The sequence below is a fragment of the Simochromis diagramma genome, unplaced genomic scaffold (assembly GCF_900408965.1).
Source record: "Simochromis diagramma unplaced genomic scaffold, fSimDia1.1 OVJJ01000361.1, whole genome shotgun sequence".
NCBI lineage: Eukaryota > Metazoa > Chordata > Actinopteri > Cichliformes > Cichlidae > Simochromis > Simochromis diagramma.
In genome coordinates this window covers 18,783,580-18,803,360 of record NW_024386860.1, presented here as the reverse complement: position 1 = coordinate 18,803,360, position 19,781 = coordinate 18,783,580, and the positions used below count along the sequence as shown (strand labels likewise).

The 19,781-nt window shown below is 51.6% G+C and overlaps 2 protein-coding genes across 6 annotated transcripts in view; one reads left to right on the top strand and one right to left on the bottom strand.

Moving 5' to 3' along the window:
* The first annotated feature begins 1,487 nt into the window (after positions 1-1,487).
* pik3r4 (phosphoinositide-3-kinase, regulatory subunit 4) lies at positions 1,488-14,913 on the top strand. 3 transcript variants are annotated; one of them, XM_040030938.1, is made up of 21 exons: positions 1,488-1,925; positions 3,729-4,463; positions 4,570-4,703; positions 5,494-5,704; positions 5,790-6,182; positions 6,256-6,390; positions 6,471-6,692; positions 7,275-7,448; positions 7,551-7,696; positions 7,772-7,975; positions 8,905-9,106; positions 11,162-11,253; positions 11,666-11,888; positions 11,968-12,133; positions 12,211-12,375; positions 12,469-12,680; positions 12,790-12,921; positions 13,026-13,126; positions 13,201-13,289; positions 13,765-13,907; positions 13,946-14,041. In XM_040030938.1, the coding sequence occupies exons 2-21, from the start codon at positions 3,746-3,748 to the stop codon at positions 13,978-13,980; spliced, it is 3,897 nt and encodes a 1,298-aa protein (XP_039886872.1). In that variant the 5' UTR covers positions 1,488-1,925; positions 3,729-3,745; the 3' UTR covers positions 13,981-14,041. The 3 variants fall into 3 exon arrangements, with proteins under 3 accessions (XP_039886872.1, XP_039886870.1, XP_039886869.1); XM_040030936.1 differs by having other exon boundaries at positions 1,491-1,925; positions 3,734-4,463; positions 13,765-13,885; positions 13,999-14,913; XM_040030935.1 differs by having other exon boundaries at positions 1,492-1,925; positions 13,765-13,885; positions 13,999-14,913.
* Positions 14,914-15,455: 542 nt separating this feature from the next.
* The window catches only part of LOC120732981 (collagen alpha-6(VI) chain-like), a 58,684-nt gene continuing 54,358 nt past the window's right edge, over positions 15,456-19,781 (bottom strand). For 2 of the 3 annotated variants that reach the window (XM_040030927.1, XM_040030929.1), the window contains 6 exons: positions 18,701-19,342; positions 18,426-18,513; positions 18,082-18,239; positions 17,117-17,287; positions 16,714-16,761; positions 15,456-16,501 (listed from right to left, as the gene is read on the bottom strand). In XM_040030927.1, the coding sequence (XP_039886861.1) occupies positions 16,326-16,501; positions 16,714-16,761; positions 17,117-17,287; positions 18,082-18,239; positions 18,426-18,513; positions 18,701-19,342 (1,283 nt within the window). In that variant the 3' untranslated portion in view covers positions 15,456-16,325. The remainder of the gene's footprint in view (positions 16,502-16,713; positions 16,762-17,116; positions 17,288-18,081; positions 18,240-18,425; positions 18,514-18,700; positions 19,343-19,781) is intronic. The other variant, XM_040030928.1, reaches the window with a different exon arrangement.

The window sequence follows — 19,781 nt, the reverse complement described above, 5'->3', positions numbered from 1 at the left end:
GGTTTTACTACAAAACACAACAAACATTAGCCCGCAAAGCCACCGTGAACAAAGCAGCATAGCAACGAATTCAATTCAAATTAAGACTTATTTGTAACCTACATCAACAATTATGATGAATGACGTAATAACTACAACAGCAGACTGACCTTTGTGGGAATGCTTGGAGCAGACGAACCTGTGAGCTGGAGCGTTCTGGGACGTTATATTTGGTAGTTGAATCCAGGCCATCCGTCGGCTCTTTGTTACCTCGGAAACGTGGTTTAAACAATTTCTCTTCCACGACGTAATCCGATAACAACCGATCTCTTTACCCGTCAGCTTCCTGTGGCTGTCATGCGACCGGCTATTGCAGTTAATAATACAACAGCTTCTTGCCATTCTTTGTGTTTCTTTTTATCGCTGTGTGACTGTTTTCACGTGAAAGCCTGCGCGCGCTAGTACCGCTTGCCACTTGTTCCCAGAATCCTTTGCGGTTTTACCCCTGAATGACGTCACATTTTCAATCAGTTACCCAAACATCCGACAAACAGGGTATTAAAGAGATTTCCTTTAAGTTGATTCATAAGTTTTACCCTACCAAACAATATTTGTCCAAATTTATGGCTGAAATAAATGTAAATTGTACCTTCTGTCAAGAGCAACCTGAAACAGTTTCTCATCTGTTTTGGTCATGTAAGTAAATTTACATGTAAATTTACATGTAAATTCTGGAAGGATTTCCACAAGTTTATTACTGACTCTGTTCTCCCTAATCTTCAACTACACTATAAGGATGTTATCTTTGGCTATTATAATTTTAAAGACAGGGACAATGATGCTTTCTTCTTTATAAATTTGGTTTTATTTTTGGCAAAATTTCATATACACAAAAGCAAAGTCCTCGGCAGAAAGCCTGAACTTCTTGTATTAAAATGGAACTTGCACAATATATAAGGACAATCTCCTCATCAAAAAACACGAAGGCTCTCAAGACTGTTAACATCTATAACCGATTGAAACTGCTAACTTGATTTTGGCTCTTGCAAACTTTTGTTTATTTATGTTCCCCTTAATTTATTTTATTTTTTGTACTCACTTTTGTCTCACTGTCCTCGTCCCTCTCTCTGTTCCTCGTTGTACTACCACAATGTCATCTTTTATGTGATTCCTGTTTTACTTGACTGTATGTCTAAAATGTGATAAATAAAGTTTAAAAAAAAAAAATCCGACAAACAGGGTCTGGGAGATGTTTTGGTGGAGGTCATGACCTGGCTCAATGATTTAGGAAATGCCTAATTATTATTGAAAGCAACACTTTATTGCTCACCTTTTCATCATTTATAAATAAACATAATTATAAAAAGACTCTCAGGTAACCTCACAGGTATGTTTGGACTGTGGAAGGAACCCACAGGAACAGGCAGAACACGGAAACTCCGCACAGACAGAGCCAGCCGGATTCAAACCCCGGACCTTGGACCCGGACCCCGGATTCAAACCCCGGACCTTGGACCCGGACCCCGGATCTCTGTGACTCAGAGTAACGCGCTGCTCCACCGCGCTGACCGGTCAGTGAGCCGACACGGATAATTGAATCGACAGAGAGCCTCACACGCTGCTATACGATCTTTGGAACTACCGCGGTTGGTGCTTAAGGATGCTTCCGGTTCCGCTGTAACCCGGAAACACAATAACAGCTGGAAACAGCGGCTCTATTAGCTGAGCGAGTCCGGCTGGTTTGTTGTTTATCCTCGGTTATCTGAGCACGGTGGGTCGGTACAGCGGTGGTAGGAGGAGAGCCGACATGAAGACCCGGATTGGCGGATCAGCCTGAAGCCTGTTCCCGTTAGCAGCCTTTAGCATCAGTGCTACGGCTAGCGCTGCTAGCACGCTGAAGCTAATAGCAGCAGTAGCTGTAGTCCAGTGAGAGCGAACGGCTGCAGGTTTGTCTGCTTTTTACCGTGTACTTCCCTCAGAGAGATGCTAACTGTTAGCCTCCGAGTGTTTTAGTGTGTTTGTGGTCTCACAGCCGGTTTCACTCCGAGCTCTGGAAGCTCAGGCTCTCCCGCTGATGTTCCTCTGGGTCAGGCCGGTGTCCCAGCTTAACTTGTTGGATCCGTTTACATCTTCCAGATTAAAGATCTCCAGCTCGTGCAAATGCATACACGCATCGATATTATTTCCAGACTACAGCGAAATTATTTGTAATTAAAAACAGAGATTAGAAAGTCTAACGCCTGGTCTCGTGTTTCTGTAACGTAAATAACGAGCGGACATTTTCCTCACACCACCGATCAGCTCCACGGACACTCCAGTTTACACGCCTGTTCGCCCGTCGGCGGTTTAATACCTGCCCACGTTACCTAGTGATGTCACAGTTTAACGTGGGCAGATACGTGTCGTCCTCACAACAATCTGTAGGAAATGAGCAGACGTAGCTCGTGTTTCTACCGTCTTGGTTTAAAGATGACAAACAGAGGAGGGCGGATGGACGCCGAGCAGCAGAGCCCGAGATCAAACTCCTGCACGGAGACATTAAACACCACAGCAGCACAATGAAACCCAACATCACACCGACAGCTGACGTCTGATATATTTACCAGAATCAGAATCAGAAAGGGGTTTATTGCCAAATGTTGAGCAGGTTTACAACATTAAGAAATTGCTGCGGTGCTTCAGTGCAAACATAGTGTCATAAGATATAAAAATAAGAATAAGAATTAAAAGTGCTACATAGAAAGATATATACATTAGTGCAGGTGGTGATCAGTGCCAAACATGGAATGATGCAGTGACACAGCGTAGGGTCATGTGATAGTGGCGGGGACAGTCATATGGTTATTGTTCATGTGTCCAACAGCAGAGGGGAAGAAACTGTTCTTATGGCGAGAGGTTCTGGTGCGAATGGACCGGAGCCTCCTGCCTGAGGGGAGCAGGTCAAACAGACTGTGTCCAGGGTGAGAAGGGTCAGCTGAGATCCATGGAAAACTACAGATTGACAGCCTGTTTGACCCTGACCACACCCTCCAAATAAAACCTACAAGAACTAAAAATATTTGCAGGCACATACTTGAGGGTCAAACACATTTTTCATTCTCAAACCTTCTATTCAGTAAGGCAGCAGAGACTCTCCCCCTAAACAGCAGAGACTCTCCCCCTAAACAGCTTCTGGATCAGTCACGTTTCATGCAAAGCTCGTCCCCAAAGGCTGATATGGAGCAGGAGGCCAACGAAAGAAACCCGGAAAACACGACATAGTCGAGCTGGGCCCTGAACTAAAGACATGTCCACACAGGCGCTCTGTGATCTTCAGAACTCCAGAATTCAAAATCCTGCTCCTCACATACAAGGTCTTAAATAATCAGGCCCCATCTTATCTTAATGACCTTGTAGTACCATATCACCCTATTAGAGCACTTCGCTCTCGCTCTGCAGGCCTACTTGTTGTTCCTAGAGTATTTAAAAGTAGAATGGGAGGCAGAGCCTTCAGTTTTCAGGCCCCTCTTCTGTGGAACCAGCTTCCAGTTTGGATTCAGGAGACAGACACTATCTCTACTTTCAAGATCAGGCTTCAAACTTTCCTTTTTGCTAAAGCATATAGTTAGGGCTGGACCAGGTGACCCTGAATCCTCCCTTAGTTGTGCTGCAATAGACGTAGGCTGCCGGGGATTCCCATGATGCACTGGGTGTTTCTTCTTCACTCACTATGTGCATGTACACATCTCCTCCTGTTTGTCTTTCTGCAGCGCAGCTTCGAGGCACGATGGGGAACCAGCTAGCGGGCATCGCCCCCTCTCAGATCCTGTCCGTGGACAGCTACTTCTCCGACATCGTCGATCACGAGTACGATAAGAGCCTGGGCAGCACGCGCTTCTTCAAGGTGGCCCGGGCCAAACATCGCGAGGGCCTGGTGGTGGTGAAGGTCTTCGCCATCCAGGACCCGTCGCTGCCGCTGACGAGCCACAAGCAGGAGCTGGAGGAGCTGAAGATTCGCCTGCACTCCTGCCAGAACTGCCTGCCTTTCCAGAAAACCTCTCTCACCGAGAAGGCCGCCATCTTGTTCCGCCAGTACGTTCGGGACAACCTGTACGACCGCATCAGCACGCGGCCGTTCCTTAACAACGTGGAGAAGCGCTGGCTCGCCTTCCAGATCCTCAACGCCGTCGACCAGGCTCATAAGGCTGGCGTGCGTCACGGGGACATCAAGACAGAGAACGTGATGGTGACCAGCTGGAACTGGGTGCTGCTCACCGACTTTGCCAGCTTCAAGCCCACCTACCTGCCCGAAGACAACCCCGCCGACTTCAACTACTTCTTCGACACGTCTAGGAGGAGGACGTGCTACATCGCCCCCGAGAGGTTCGTAGATGGAAGCATGTTTACCACGGAGAGCGACCAGAACACGCCGCTGGTGGACCTGACCAACAACAACCAGAGGAGCCGAGGGGAGCTGAAGCAGGCCATGGACATCTTCTCTGCAGGTACGGAGGCGTTGCTGCAAGCTTCCATCACACTTCCGGTGATAATGTTCGTGTGCTTCTGCACTCAGAGGAACGCCAGACCTCATCTGTGTGTGTGTGTTTTCAGGCTGTGTGATCGCTGAGCTGTTCACAGAGGGCGTCCCGCTCTTCGATCTGTCCCAGCTGCTGGCGTATCGTAAAGGACACTTCCAGACGGAGCAGGTCCTCATGAAGATCGAGGACCGCAGCGTCAGAGAGCTGGTACTGATTTATGACCCGGCTGGTAATTCAGCACAGAGCAGCTGAAGATGAGCTGTTGTGACTTCAGGCTGACAAATGTTAGAGTCTCACTCTTTGATCAAACAGGTTATTCTGGACTTGCATTAAAAAACTCTGAGGTGCTGCCTTTTGTGGAATTTTCCACCAACAGGAAAAGTCTTTAAAGCCTGGGCAGGTGAAAGAGCCAAGAATCTTTTTTTCAATTGAACTTTATTTACACGGCGCGAAATCACAACAACAGTCGCCTCAAAGCGCTTTATATTGTAAGATAGACCCCACAATCCTACATACAGAGAAAAGCCCAACAATCACATGACCCCCTGTGAGCAGCACTTTGGCGACAGTGGGAAGGAAAAACTCCCTTGGAACAGGAAGAAACCTCCAGCAGAACCAGGCTCAGGGTGTGTGTGTGTGCATGTGTGTGTGTGTGTACGCGTGTGTGTGTGTGTGTGTGTGTGTGTGTTGGAAGCAGGATGTGGTGCAGGTGTGTTATATTCTGAAATGTTTCAGTGTTATAATAAAAAGACGTTTGGCCAAAAACAAACAGGAAGTTACAAGAACCGCTCTTAAGGAAGGAAACGGCGTCTGAGCGCTGCGGCTCGGCCCTCCGCAAATCCTGACAAAGTAAAAATAAATGTTTCATCAATTGGAAGCGTTTACTTCCCGGTCGAGCTGAGGTCGTGTGGAGCTCTTACTTGGTCTTACTTTGAAGGCGGCGAGTGCAGCGCCCACAGCGAGGTCTTTACCGGTGTGTGTGTGTGCTTCCTGTCAGGTGGCCCAGATGGTGCAGCGGGAGCCCGAGAAGCGGCTGACGGCAGAGGAGTATCTGAAGCAGCAGCGAGGCAAAGCGTTCCCGGACATCTTCTACACCTTCCTGCAGCCGTACATGGCGCAGTTCGCCAAAGAGACGTTCCAGTCGGCGGACGAGCGCGTGCTCATCATCCGCAAAGACCTCGACAACATCCTGCACAACCTGCACGGAGGTCACGCGTCTTTGAGGGTGAAACTTGGAGAGGGTGAAAGTCTGCTGCTGCCGAAACCTGACTGTTGTTGTTTGTTTCCCCTCAGGCTCCGCCTCCTCTTCGCCCCAGGATGGCAGCGATGGCGTGACGAGCTCCCGTGAGGAGCAGGGCCTCATCGTGCTCGTCTCCGTCATCACTTCCTGCCTCCAGACGCTGCACTGCTGCGACTCCAAGCTCGCCGCGCTGGAGCTCGTCCTCCACCTGGCCCCCCGGCTCAGCGTGGACGTCCTGCTGGACCGCATCACGCCGTACCTGCTGCACTTCTGCAACGACCCCATGCCCCGCGTGCGCGCCCAGGCCGTGCGGACGCTAGCCAAGGTACTGGCGCTGGTGAAGGAGGTCCCGAGGAACGATGTGAACATCTACCCCGAGTACATCCTGCCGGGCATTGCCCACCTCGCCCAGGACGACGCTACCATCGTCAGGCTGGCGTACGCAGGTCAGTGACTCAGAAACGCCGCAGACGCACGCCGCGCAGGTTTAGATCGTTGACACCTTCTTTCTCCTCTCAGAAAACATCGCCCACCTGGCCGAGAGCGCGCTGCGCTTCCTGGAGCTGGTCCAGGAAAACAACGTGAACACGGAGCAGGACCTGAGCAGCGAGGACGCGGAGGAAGCGCTCCACCCCAACGAAAACTACGACTCAGGTATGCCTCGGCCTCGGAGCTGCTTATAAATGCGTCGCTGTGCGTCCATGTGACGAGCTCGCTGTATGTGTGCTGTGCAGAGCTGCAAGCGCTGCACGAGATGGTGCAGCAGAAGGTGGTGACGCTGCTCAGCGACTCGGAGAACATCGTCAAGCAGTCGCTGATGGAGAACGGCATCACGTGCCTGTGCGTCTTCTTCGGCCGGCAGAAAGCCAATGACGTCCTGCTGTCCCACATGATCACCTTCCTCAACGACAAGAACGACTGGCACTTGCGGGGCGCCTTCTTCGACAGCATCGTGGGTAAGCGCGCCAAACTTAGCAGCAGCGCCCTCTGTGGTCAGAAGCGGGAACTGCAGCTGGTGTGCTGTGAGGTTAGCTACCAGCAGCAGCTAAAGACGAGTGTAGTTCTCTTCCATCACAGTTTACAGGCTTTAGAGGCCAGTGTTTGGAGGCTGGAGTGAAGCAGACGTAGAAGCTCCTCAGTCTCGACGCCACAAACATCTTCTGGCTGGAAGAGTAATATTCTCAGCCGCTGAGACAGATCGTTCAGGATACCTGTGCGTGTTTCTGCTTCTCTGCCTCGTTGAACTGATGTAGACTCGGTGACATCGCCATAGAAGTCCAATCAGTTTTTCAATTCTCAGGAATCAAAAGCTTCAAGTTCTCCGGAAAAACACAAACAAAGAAACAAAGGAGAGCATAAACATTAACTCATGATCCGAGGTCATAAAGACATCATTGAATGTAAATGTAAGGACGTGGAAGAGAAGGTGATGCTAAAGAGGGCGGGGCAAACAACTAACAGGGGGAGGAAGTGAAACTGATGAATACAAAATAAAGCAGGAAATAAGAAACGCTCTCTCTCCCTGTGTGTGCCTGCAGGCGTGGCGGCGTACGTCGGCTGGCAGAGTTCGTCCATCCTGAAGCCGCTGCTGCAGCAGGGTCTGAGCGACACCGAGGAGTTCGTCATCTACAAAGCCCTGAACGCACTCACCTGCATGTGCCAGCTGGGTCTGCTGCAGAAACCGCACATCTACGAGTTCGTCGGCGACATCGGTAAGCGAGTCTCAGGAGCTGTTTCCCTCCAGCGGCTTTCGCGTGTTTTAGCCGTGGACGTGATGTCACTAAACCCGGTCTGTCTCCTCCCGCCTGCCGTAGCTCCGTTCCTGTGTCACCCCAACCTGTGGATCCGTTACGGCGCCGTGGGCTTCATCACCGTAGTCGCGCAGCACCTCAACGTCGCCGACGTCTACTGCAAGCTGATGCCCCACCTCAACCCCTTCATCACCCAGCCCATCATCCAGGTGAGTCCGCGCCACCGTCGTCACGCTCGTGCCTCCTGCGTCCTCCTCACTTCATCCGTCTTCATCTCCCCGCAGATCGATAAGGAGCTTGTTCTGCTCAGTGTCCTGAAGGAGCCCGTGAGTCGCTCCATCTTCGACTACGCCCTGCGCTCCAAAGACATCGCCACGCTCTTCAGACACCTGCTGCTGCGCCAGAAGAAGCGCGCGGGCACCATCCCAGAATGCCCCACGCCCGATGACCCGGCCATCGCCCAGCTCCTCAAGAAGCTGCTCTCACAGGTGAGAACACGTTTTATGGGCTCCGCCTCACTGCTGCCTCTGCTGGATGCTACAGGAACTGCAGGCTGTGCTTGCTGCGCCATGATGTTTCTCTGCAGCAATGCTGGCTGCAGTCACAAGGGGGCAGCAACACACAGCTTTCAGCCTGTTGTTTACACACACACAAATCTGCACTCACATTTTAATTGCACTGCTTTTAGTCACTTTATACAATCTATCACGAGCATGCTCAGTGAGAGGCCAGCACGAGATCTGACAGGTTAATGAATTAAACACATTTAGCAACAAGAAAACGACGAGCAGCGTTTAGCCTCCTGCACGGCTCCGCCCTCGCTCAGCTTCATGCATGAAACCTGCACGTTCTTCACTGACATGAGGCCGAGGCTTTTCATGTCGTGGTTTCTCTGACGATAAAGGATTTGTTTGTCCAGCTGATTTGAAAGCTAAATTCTTCTGCGGCTGTCGGTGTTTGTTCCTGACTGGCTGTGGTCGACCTTCTCGACACAGTTAAACACATTTCGCCTCTGATTAGTTCCTGTTACTGGAAAGGAGGAAACAGAGATGATGATTAATCATGTGGACGGCAGAAGTTCAAACTGAGGAATCCGGAGGTTTATCACCTCCTCAGTGTGAGGAGTGGAGATAAGGATAAGTCTGCTCCGTCTCAGAGCTCCTCCTGCGTGATCATGATCAGTTCCTCTGGCGTCCAGCAGAGGCAGCAGCGACTCAGTCCCCATAGACTCCCGTGTTAAAATGAACACGCTTACAGCCTGACTGATCGTTTCCACCTTCATAATAAGTGAATGAGCCTTTCTGCTCACAGCAGAGACGAGTGGAGGGAGACGATGTGCTTTAACTCCTCCCACCTCATTTTATTCACATGACTTGTTGACAGCAAATGATCACCGCCGTGCGGACTCTGTTCTCAGGGCATGACCGAGGCCGAGGAGGACAAGCTGCTGGCGCTCAAAGACTTCATGCTGAAATCCAACAAGGCCAAAGCCAACATGGGCGAGCAGAGCCACGCGGGGGAGGCGGGCCAGACCGGCGTCATCGACCTGGCCACGCTCGGCATCACCGGCCGCCAAGTGGACCTGATCAAACCCAAAGCCGAGGGCGAGGACAAGCGAGGTAACCCACATCCCATCCACACAGCGAACCGCTGAGTTTCACATACACATATGAAAGTTGGTACACAGTTGTAACGTGCTAACATGGACCAAAAAGTCCACCGGACCCACGTCCCAAACCCAGCAGGAAGTCGGCCATTTTTAATTAAAGATGCCCTTCTGGTGCGGATTCGACCATTTCCAGGTGTCACACTTTTGCAAACTCCTCCTCGGGATTTATTGGATCAACTTGGTATGTGGTCACTCTACACTGCACGCCTGGGCCATGTCAAATCGAGGCGCTTTAGAGTTTTCGTCGTGGAGCGTGTCCGCGGCACCACAGCCAATGTTCGACACTGTGAGGCTTCACTGTGGTTAAGCTGAGTCGGTCTTAGGTAGGGCTGGGTATCGAAGAATCCATTCTGATCCACAAGGTCCTGATTCGATTTGAATCGGGGACATTTTGCCTCAGACAGCCAAAAATGTTATAACTCTGATCGTTTATCAGCACGTATCCATGTATAAGACAAAGCTGACACTGTGAGGCTCCATCAGAGGTGTGAGCGTCACCGCAGACGTCTTTGTGTCAAAGTAACTGAGGATAAAACATGAAGCAGGTTTTCCTGTTCTGGCTTTTTATAGCAGAGAAGCTTCGAACTCTTCTGCAGTCGATCAAAAACTGAAGCAAACCGTGAATCAACGCGTGAAGCTGATGCTGCTGAAGTGAAGCAGAGTCACAGAGGTTCGATCACAGCTGAGCAATCACTGAAGTCTAAATGTCCTCAGTCTGAACAGAGATGAGGCTTTCTGCTTGGAAGGCAGTTAAATGTAAAAAACCAGCGGCTGACAGGCTGTAAACAGCGGTAGACTTGTGTGTAATAAACAAGCGAATAATGCAGAAAACAGATTCAGACGGGAAACTGTTGAGAGAGAGAGAGAGAGAGCTGTGCATGAAGTGTGATTTCATCCTGGTGGAAGCAAAACAGCAAAAGTCAGAGTGAGTCCATGATGATGTTTATGTGAAGCATAGTTTGGATCTTCTTTTGCTGCTGGTTCGGTCAATAATGTTTGGAGAGACATCAAACTAACAGCTTCTGAATCAGCGCAAAAAGGGCGTGAACACAAAGCTCGACCCGCCGAAACATCGGAATCAGCGAGCTGTCGGCTTTCAGCCCCGACCGTGTCCGTGCCGTCGGTGAGAAAGGCGACGTCTCACTGATTCTGATGCGTCGGCGCTTTGTGTTTACGTCTTTGTGCAGAAGCCTGTTCCTGCTCTCATTCACTGTTTGGTGGTTGTTGAAAATTTGTGAGATTGAATTTGAGATTCTGGCGTTTCGGGCAAAATAAATTTATATTTAAAAATCTATTCAGGATTTTAATGAATTGATATCACGTTATCCAAGCCAGAATCGATTTTAATCAGAACATCGATATTCAAAACCCAGCCCTGGTCTTAGAGGCGGGTAAGCTCCTCCCACATTTTTTACAGTTTCACAGCTGAGTGACATGAAACTGAACTGAACTTCAGTGTTGTTGTTTTGTTTGTGCTTCATTGCACTTTCCTGTTCCTGCAGCTGGTCTGCTGATCAGGCCGTAAACACGACCCACTGCTGCCTCTGCTGGACGTTAGAGGAACTGCAGGGTTTCAGCTCTGATGCTTATTGTTTTGTCGAGTGTTTCCATGTGTCTGTTGTGATGTCTCTTGTGGGGTATGTAAAAGGTCCCGCTGCTTTGAAACAATCCTGTTCCAGATGTTTTTGTGTAATTCCGCCACAGTAATCGGCTCCATCTGCAGCCACACATGTGAGAGCAGCAGATTGTTGAAGAAAGACGCTCTCTGATCTGTCTCATTAATCACTTTGGCTTTGTGATCAGAGAGCGGCCGACAGATTCACTGCGTCTAATCAAAGCCCTCCAAAATAAAAGTATCTCACCTCGACGAGCACATGAAGAATTATTTGAACTTTTCTTTGTGTGACATTTGTTTCGCCTTCTCCTCGGATTTAGTTTCACCGATTGTGGAAGCTGCTTCATCTGAGCTCGTGGTTAACGTCCTGTTTGCATGTCTGTCCCACAGCCAGGAAGCACACCAAGCAGGACTCCACCATGAACGAGGAGTGGAAGAGCATGTTTGGATCTCAGGAGCCGCCCTCCAGCCAGCCCGCCACGGTAACGCCACCCGACATTCATACGATGCTGTGCCGGGTCCCATTTGGTCTGAGAGCAGATGTGCACGACTATTCTCAGAGTTTAGAGGCTGCAGGTACAGAGGGGCGGGTCTAAAAGCATCAGGGACATTTGTAGTTTGACTGCTCACCAGACAACACTCAAAACAATGCATTGTGGGTAAACTTTCTGGGTTCTTCATCACACCTGCAGCTGTGTCGTCATCATGTTCTAACGTAATTGTGTGTCAGTGCTGTGGAGGAGGAACCATCGTTAGATTTCATCTTCAGTGGGAGGAAACCTGCTCGACTAGGGTTTCACGCCTTCCTTTCGCGCGCCCCGGGGCATGATGGGAGATAATTCTGTGGTTCTGGTTCCTTTCAGTCGCTAAACTTGGGTTTGGGTCCGTTTGCAGGCCGCCGACGGGCCGGGGAGTCAGATCAGGAAGAGCACCGCGGCTCTGGCGGTGCCCGTGCTGCAGTCGGTGGCAAGCGGCCCCGCCTATCAGCGACGCCTCAACACGTGCAAGGCCGAGCTTCAGCAGCTGGTGCAGCAGAAGAGGGAGCAGTGCAGTGCCGAGCGCATGGCCAAGCAGATGATGGAGAGCGCTGAGTGGGAGAGCCGACCTCCTCCTCCAGGTAAGCGCCGCCGCACTCGCAGCGGACCTCGGGCGGGGCGCGGGCGAGCTCACACCTCACACAGCTGTGACTGTTTCAGGGTGGCACCCGAAAGGCCTGCTGGTCGCCCACCTGCACGAACACAAAGCTGCCGTGAACCGCATCCGAGTCTCTGACGAGCACTCCATCTTCGCCACGGCTTCCAACGACGGTACTGTCAAAGTGTGGGACAGCCAGAAGATGGAGGGAAAGACCACGACCACCAGGTGAGGCCCTCAGGTGTGCCTGCCCCGCATGCAGAAGCGGCGCCGCGGAGTCACTCACCCTCACCGTGTCTCCGCAGGTCGGTGTTGACGTACTCTCGCATCGGCGGCCACGTGAAGACGCTGACCTTCTGTCAGGGCTCGCACTATTTAGCCGTGGCCTCGGATAATGGATCCATCCAGCTGCTCGCCGTCGAAGCCAACAAACCGCCAAAATCCCCCAAAGTGCAGCCGTTCCAGAGCAGGTAACAGAAACCCGACGACACAGTTCAAGATAACAGCCGTGTTTGAGATGAGCACCAGGATATCTGACAGGAAGTCGATCTGTGCTCTTTCAGGTCTCTGGACCTGCAGGAGGACGGCTGCACGGTCGACATCCACCACTTCAACTCCGGCGCCCAGTCGGTGCTGGCGTACGCCACCGTCAATGGCTCGCTGGTCGGCTGGGACCTCCGCTCCAACTCCAACGCCTGGACGCTGCGCCACGACCTCCGCCTCGGACTCATCACGTCCTTTGCCGTGGACATGCACCAGTGCTGGCTCTGCCTCGGTCCGTGTGTCCTCACATGAAATCTGTTTGTGGTGGCGGGAAAACGGTTTTAACAAAGACGTACGTCCAGGTGTCGCACGAAACATTCACGTCTCTGTGTTTCCTGCAGGTACGAGCAGCGGCACCATGGCCTGCTGGGATATGCGGTTCCAGCTGCCCATCTCAAACCACTCCCACCCTGCCCGAGCACGAATCAGACGGCTGCTGATGCACCCGCTCTACCAGTCGTCTGTCATCGCAGGTCAGCTGAGTCGCCTCAGAGTTCGTTTCTGTTAAAGTCTCCACAGAGTCATAAGTGTGTGTGTGTGTGTGTGTGTGTGTGTGTGTGTGTGTGTGTGTCTGCAGCTGTGCAGGGGAACAATGAAGTGTCCATGTGGGACATGGAGACCGGAGACCGCAAATTCACCCTGTGGGCGAGCTCGGCACCCCCACTCTCTGAGATGCAGGTGAGTGTCTGAGGTGTGTGTGTGTGTGTGTGTGTGTGTGTAAGTCACTGAGGTGTGTGTTTGTGTGTCTGCAGCCGTCCCCACACAGCATTAATGGGATCTACTGCAGTCCTGCTGACGGGAACCCTCTGCTGCTCACAGCCGGCTCTGACATGAGGATCAGGTGTGACCCACAGAGAAACATCCACACAAACACTCCACCTCACAGTTCTCTGCATCGTTAGCTCACAGGTGGAGTCCACGGATCGCTGACGTCGCCGAGCGAGCGGCGCCCAGCTCACACAGACTGGTTGGCTGAGGTTAGCTCGCTGTAGCTGGTAGCACATCGTTCACCTGTGTTAGCAGGAAAGCTAACATTAGCTAAGATTAGCCAGACTCACTCAGTGAAGCTCAACAGGAAGTTCTGGTTCTGGCTGGGTCGTATTTCACCCTCCACAGTTACAAAGCTCCGTCCTGGCAGGAAGTCGTAGTCATGGAGAGATGATGTCGTAGCTGTGCAGCTGACACCGCTAACGCTCAGGTGTAAGCGCCGCTCTGTGGCCCACAGAACATCAAACATGGCAGCAGGACGAGCTCACGGCTCTGTTCGTTTAACAGTTTTTCTGAGCGACTGTTGACCTCTGCTGACCTCCGTTCAGGTTCTGGGACCTGGCGTATCCGGAAAGGTCGTACATTGTGGCGGGCGGAGCCAACGACTCGCTGCACTGCCCGTCTGTCCTCTACAGCCGCAAGATCATCGAAGGGACCGAGGTCGTACAGGTATGCACATGCACGCACGCACATGCACGCACGCACATGCACGCACGCACGCACGTGCACGCACACGCACACACTCTTCCTGCTTTCACCTTTGAACACTGCCGTCTCTGCAGGAGATCCACAGCAAACAGAAGAGCGGCGTGGTGGAGGACTCGCCCCGCCGCGGCCCGGAGTCCCTCCCCTTAGGTCACCACGACATCATCACGGACATCGCCACCTTCCAGACCACGCAGGGCTTCATTGTCACCTCGTCCAGAGACGGCATCGTCAAAGTCTGGAAATGAGGGCCCCCGATGACATCACAGCACACGCACGCAGGGAGGCGTGTGTTTATGGACACACGCTCCTGTTCCCCATGAACACGGTTACATCATCATCACGAGACGTGGTTCAAACAGGAAGTGACATGCTCTGCTGTAGACTCTGAGCCCTGACGACTAGTTTGTGCTTTTCATGTCCGTCAGTGTCAGGTGACAGGAAGTGCAGGTGTGCAGCTGATCTCGCTCCTGCCAGATGAACACGCCATTTTTCACTCTGAAGTCTTGTTGCCTGGATACGAAGGAAACCTGATTTTTAGAACCACGATTGATAGCTGCGCTGATGATTTAGGGATATGTAAATCTGTTGAGTTGCATTATGGGACATGTAGTCTTGTTTTGATTCATCTTTAGTTCAGTTTTCCATGTGCAGGTGTAATTCAGCTTCTTTAAATCGGAGCGTCGGCGACGCCTCCAGCTGAGCTCCACGTTGTTCCTGCAGAGCCCACCAGGGGTCCCCATCCACAACTTGGGAACTGCTGTTGAGTCCGTGTGACGTTCTTCTGGCTTCATTTGAAAGTGCTTTATTAACAAAAGGACTGCGTACATCAGGAGCACAGATTAGTCACCTGAGGTAAACTTCCTGTCTCGTTGTGATGATTCACCTGAACGCTGCTCAGAAGCATCGAACACTGTCAGAGCTCCACAAACCAGCAGAATCTGTGTGTGTGAAAATAAAACCATGTATGAAACGATGCTTTACGGCCTGAAGCAAACTGAGTGAGACCTGAGAACTCTGTGTGCACGTGCACCTGTTCAGACGTCTTTGTGGGGACCAAAGTGCCACATCGAAGGTGTTATTTAGACTCACAATGTGGTTTTAGTGTCAGGCTTATAGTTAGGCTCAGGGTTAGAAGCATTATGTCAATTACATGTCCCGACTAAGATATGAAGACGAGAATCTGTGTGTTGGTCCTGCATAGGTGCATTTAAACCTCTTTCTTCATTTTTTTACAGTTTTAAATAAAGTTTCTCTCTCGCGCACACACACACACACACACACACACACACACACACACACACACACACACACACACACAGACGCACACAGACACACACACACAGACGCACGCACACACACACACAGACACACACACAGACGCACACAGACACACACACACACACACACACACACAGACACACACAGACGCACACAGACACACATACACAGACACACACACACACACACACACAGACCACGTGATCAGAGACCGTGGCTGTTTCCTGATTGGTCACAAAGAGGAAGTCAGACGGACACTTGAGATCATTTTATTTTCTTAAACCATCGTTGACGTGTGAAAGCTGCAGTTACATGGAGTCCACACAGTCCCGTCTGTGGGAGCGATACTGTACACGCTTCACTTCTACCTGTGTTTTTAATGCTGCTTCAGGTTCATGGAAAATTACACATCAACACGTTAACTTCTCTCAAGTCTTAACCTTGTTCTCACATCAGCCTCCACCTGATTTATAAAAAGTAGCACCTGACTGGAGGGAAAGGAGCGTGGGCGGGGTCTGTGAGGGGAGTCGAGCAGCGAGGATAACGGGATGTGCTCTGGAGGGAAAACTACGGAGGCCCTGAAAGGTCACAGTAACGTTCACGTTTCCTGTGAGCTGGATTATGATACAGCACCGTGCATCTCTGAGAACTGAGCACCAACCTGCAATCTCTCCTGTGCCCAGCAGAGGCAGCAGTGAGTGAGTCGCCATAGAATCGCACGTTAAACCTTTCCAGCCTGTTTTAAAGTTTGTGTTACAGGGGGCGTGGCCTCTTTGACTGAGGCTAACTGTACAAACAGCAAGTCCCGAATTTGTATGTCTCACTTTTTTTTGTTTCCTAATGTGGACGAGGACAAACCAGTGCGATGAGCAGCGACCGTGTCAGCTGTTACAGGTCACACCTGCTGGGACTGAGACTTAGGCGATCGTTCCTGTGACCTTTCTGGGCCTCTTTAAATCGAACATGCGTGTAAACAAACAAAAAGCAGGCGACAGATGACTGAAAGCGTTCGAGCCGTTTCCCTGATGGCGGCGGGGGAGGGCGGGTAAATGCTGTGACTAATTCATTGAGTGGCCTCGGCAGGTTTCCTTATGCGTGTTCAGCCGTGACGCTCTCGTCCTCCTCATCTGATCTTCGTCCCACACAGGCTCTGACACTCGTCCTGCGTCAGGAAGCGGTTCTTGTTGCCGCCGCAGCCGCCGTACCAGAAGCGAGCGCACTCCTTCTGTGCGGTGTCAAAGAACCACATCATCGTGTAGTTGTCGCAGCTGCCCCGGTCCTGAGGGAGGATACAGGAATCTGGAGGACAACAGGAAACGGATATTAGAGCGAGACGTGACCCGAAACATCTCAACATGCACGCTCGTCCTTGTTAGAACAACCGGGAAATAGCTCCTCCTCTTTCCTTCTCTCTCGCTGCCTTTTTTAACTTGTATTTATTGGCACAAACATCGTGTGTGAGCTCACACTTTTCAGCTGTCACCGCTGTCCATCGCACAGGCGGGTCTTACCTTTAGAGGCAAAGCTGGCAGGCAGAGTCTTCTCCACCACATTGGGATCTGCGAGCAGGGACAGAGTAAAGTCAGAGAGGCGATAGCTGTGCAGGCGAGCAGTGATGAGGGCTTCTCACAGGTCGGCGTGTTCTGTCACTGAGCAGGAAGTACTGGCACGTGAGAAGAAGAGCGTCGCTTTTACTGTGACCTTTGTCCCCCACGTACATACATGTGTATGCATGTCCGTGTGCAGACGGAGTCTGAGCGTGGACAGCAGTAGCAGAGGGCGTGTTATCAGCGCGACCACAGAGGACTTTAGTAGGAAGCAACACGCAGAGCATCCTGTTAGCTGTCCGCTGATAGCAGAGGTTAGTGGGTCCACAGACGTGGAGCGGTCAGCTTGTGTGCAGTCTGGACTTACGCTGGTTCCCACATGTCTGGAAACATTCATATTCCGTTCTAAAGCGGTTGGCGTTGCCGCCGCAGCCGCCATACCAGAACCGAGAGCATGCACCGACGTTTGTGTCAAAGAACCAGGCTGTGGCGTATTTCTTACACTGGTTGCCGATATCAGCGGGCAGCTGACACCGGGCTGAAAGCAGAACACACACATTTACTACAAACAGGCAGCGGCTCCAGCACAGACTGACTGAACGCCTGCATTCCTTCTGATGACCAGCAGGGGGCGACTCAGGAGGAGGAAGCTTTGGGAGAAAGTCTCTTTTTTGAGGGAGGGATGCCAATTTTTCCCCACTGTGAGCATGCTGCCACGGCCCCAAGAAACACCTTCAAACATAAAGATACAGCGACGGAGCAGTCGGCTGCAACTCTGGGGTTCAGATTCTGAAACCAGAATTTATCCACCTGAGCCAGTGTTGTTGTTAGCAACCTTTATTCCATCATCAGCTCTGTCATCCATCATGGCTGACAAACGAGCACACCCTCCTACCCCGAGCTCCTGTACGTGATGATGGTCCGCCTCCTTGAGTTGCTTTTACTGCCTCTGAGAGAATGCAGGCTACGTCCGTCTTTTATGTACAGTCTGTGGCTGAGACCCGCTGCTCATGCAGTCGAACAAAGACACGAGGTTAAAGCATACATGACACGCGACATGCCCACCACATCTGTGCAGCTGCTGAAGGAGAGAACATCTGTACACACTTTAATGAAAAGAGTTTGTCTGAACCCTGCACACGACGTCCTCTATTGTATAGAATTCATTTACTGTGTATATGTTGTACTCGTATTACCGTGCATGTGACAAATAAAGAATCTTTTCCTGCTGAACCTCAGAGGTCAGAGGTCGTGTACCCCTGCCATTATGTAAGGCGTTGTCAGAGCGGTCCTTCACCTGCAGCAGTGTGTCTGCGCCGTGTGTGCGGCTACCTTTGACGTGCGTGTCAGAGATGACTTTCTGGCCGTTTCCTCTGATCAGAGCGTCGATGACGTCCAGCTGCCCGGTCTGAATCTGTCCTCCGGTCTGCTCCTGGAAGTCCTCCTCCACCTCCTCTACAAACACGTCCTCCAGCTGTGCCACGCCCTGACTGAACACAGCGACCACATGTGTGGACACACCATCACCATGTGAGAGCCTTTCAGCTTCCTAATGCACAACAACTCTTCTTGATTCTCCCAAAGTCAAACATCAACCAAGAATTAGAAATTTCAGGAGCTGCAAACTTTCGTTTTAGCTGAGGCCCACGTGATGGCGATGCGAGTGTGTGATTTACCCCGTTATGAATATCTGTCCTCCCTCCTGGCCGCCCAGCTGGTCACATGCTCGCCTCAGAGAGGGAGGAGGATACGAGGTGACTCCCTCTGAAACAATCACGGGACAAAAACAGTGATGGTGAGATATACTCTGCGGTGAAACGGGAAAGGAACTGATGGTTACCGTGAATGTTTAAAGGAAAGTCTGAAATGATAAATGATAATGACCCCTTCCTTCAGGTGTTCCAGAACACCAGTAATCTAATCTGACTGCTGCAGATGGGAAACATCTTACTGTTGAGGGTGGAGAGGAAGACCCTGATGAAGCGCTGGGCGTAGCCCTGCTCGTCGGCCTTCAGCCTGTCGAGTCTGATCAGGTGCTGCTGTATCGGCACGCTGGCCAGCTCCTCCACCTCCGTCAGGTTGTAACGATCACCCACCGCCACCACAAACAGCGCCACCCCCTCACACTTGGCCTTCTGGGAGATGTAGCGCAGCTTGGCCTGGTCTCTGTAGGCCGTCTTGGTGCCCACCACAGTCAGGACGGCCCTCTTGCTGCGCGACTGGCCGGCCTTCAGCAGCACCTCCGTCAGGGTGTAGTCCAGCATCTGTCCCAGCGCCAAAGAGCCGCCCTGCTGCTGCATGTTCTGGATCATGTACGTCTTCATGTCTCCAGCATTCTGGTAGGTGTGCAGGTCGAACTCCACCTTGGTGCTCTGTTGGACCAGAGCTACTCGGGCCTGGGGGCCGGCTCGGCGGGGCTGTGGACTCACGGCCAGCTGCTCCACCACAGAGCTCAGCAGCTGCCGGGCACCGGCGTATTCATCGGCCTGGATCTCCCTGGAGCTGTCCAGCACCATGACCAGGTCCACATCCGCCTGCTGAGGCGGCACTGGTTCCTGGATGAAGGCGCACTCCTCTGCACGCCTGCAGGGGTCTGCAGAGACAGAGATGACATCAGAAAGCGTGATGCTGATGACAGGAAGCTACAAAAGCTACAAGTGACCCGTCGTGTTTGTGCACATCAGATCTCGGACTACTCGACAGGAACCAGGATGCTGTGGCACAGAAGCATTTAGAAAAGACGCCAGCATATTCTAATTATTGAACTTCATGGAAGGTCTAACAGTGTGCTCTGATATCAGCCAGCGTGCTGTTACCCATGGGTTCAAAGGTCAACAGGAAACACAGCACACACTGGCACTGTGCACACAGATCCATCAGATCATTCATTATGCATTTATTATCACTGACTCTCAACCCCGAGTACTGAAAACACATTCTTTGGCAAAAAGACTGCAGTGGTCTCATTTTTCATGTACAAGGAGTCAGTATTAGTTTGACAGCGTTCTGCTCGCCTACGCTGTCAACCACGA

What these genes read in the sequence shown, in the direction of transcription:
- pik3r4 (XM_040030936.1), top strand. Translation starts at nt 3,746, where the DNA reads ATGGGGAACCAGCTAGCGGGCATCGCCCCCTCTCAGATCCTGTCCGTG. An exon ending in ACCGCAGCGTCAGAGAGCTG is followed by an intron (nt 4,704 to 5,493) that starts GTACTGATTTAT and finishes GCTTCCTGTCAG; the next exon opens with GTGGCCCAGATGGTGCAGCG. An exon ending in CCTCCAGCCAGCCCGCCACG is followed by an intron (nt 11,254 to 11,665) that starts GTAACGCCACCC and finishes GTCCGTTTGCAG; the next exon opens with GCCGCCGACGGGCCGGGGAG.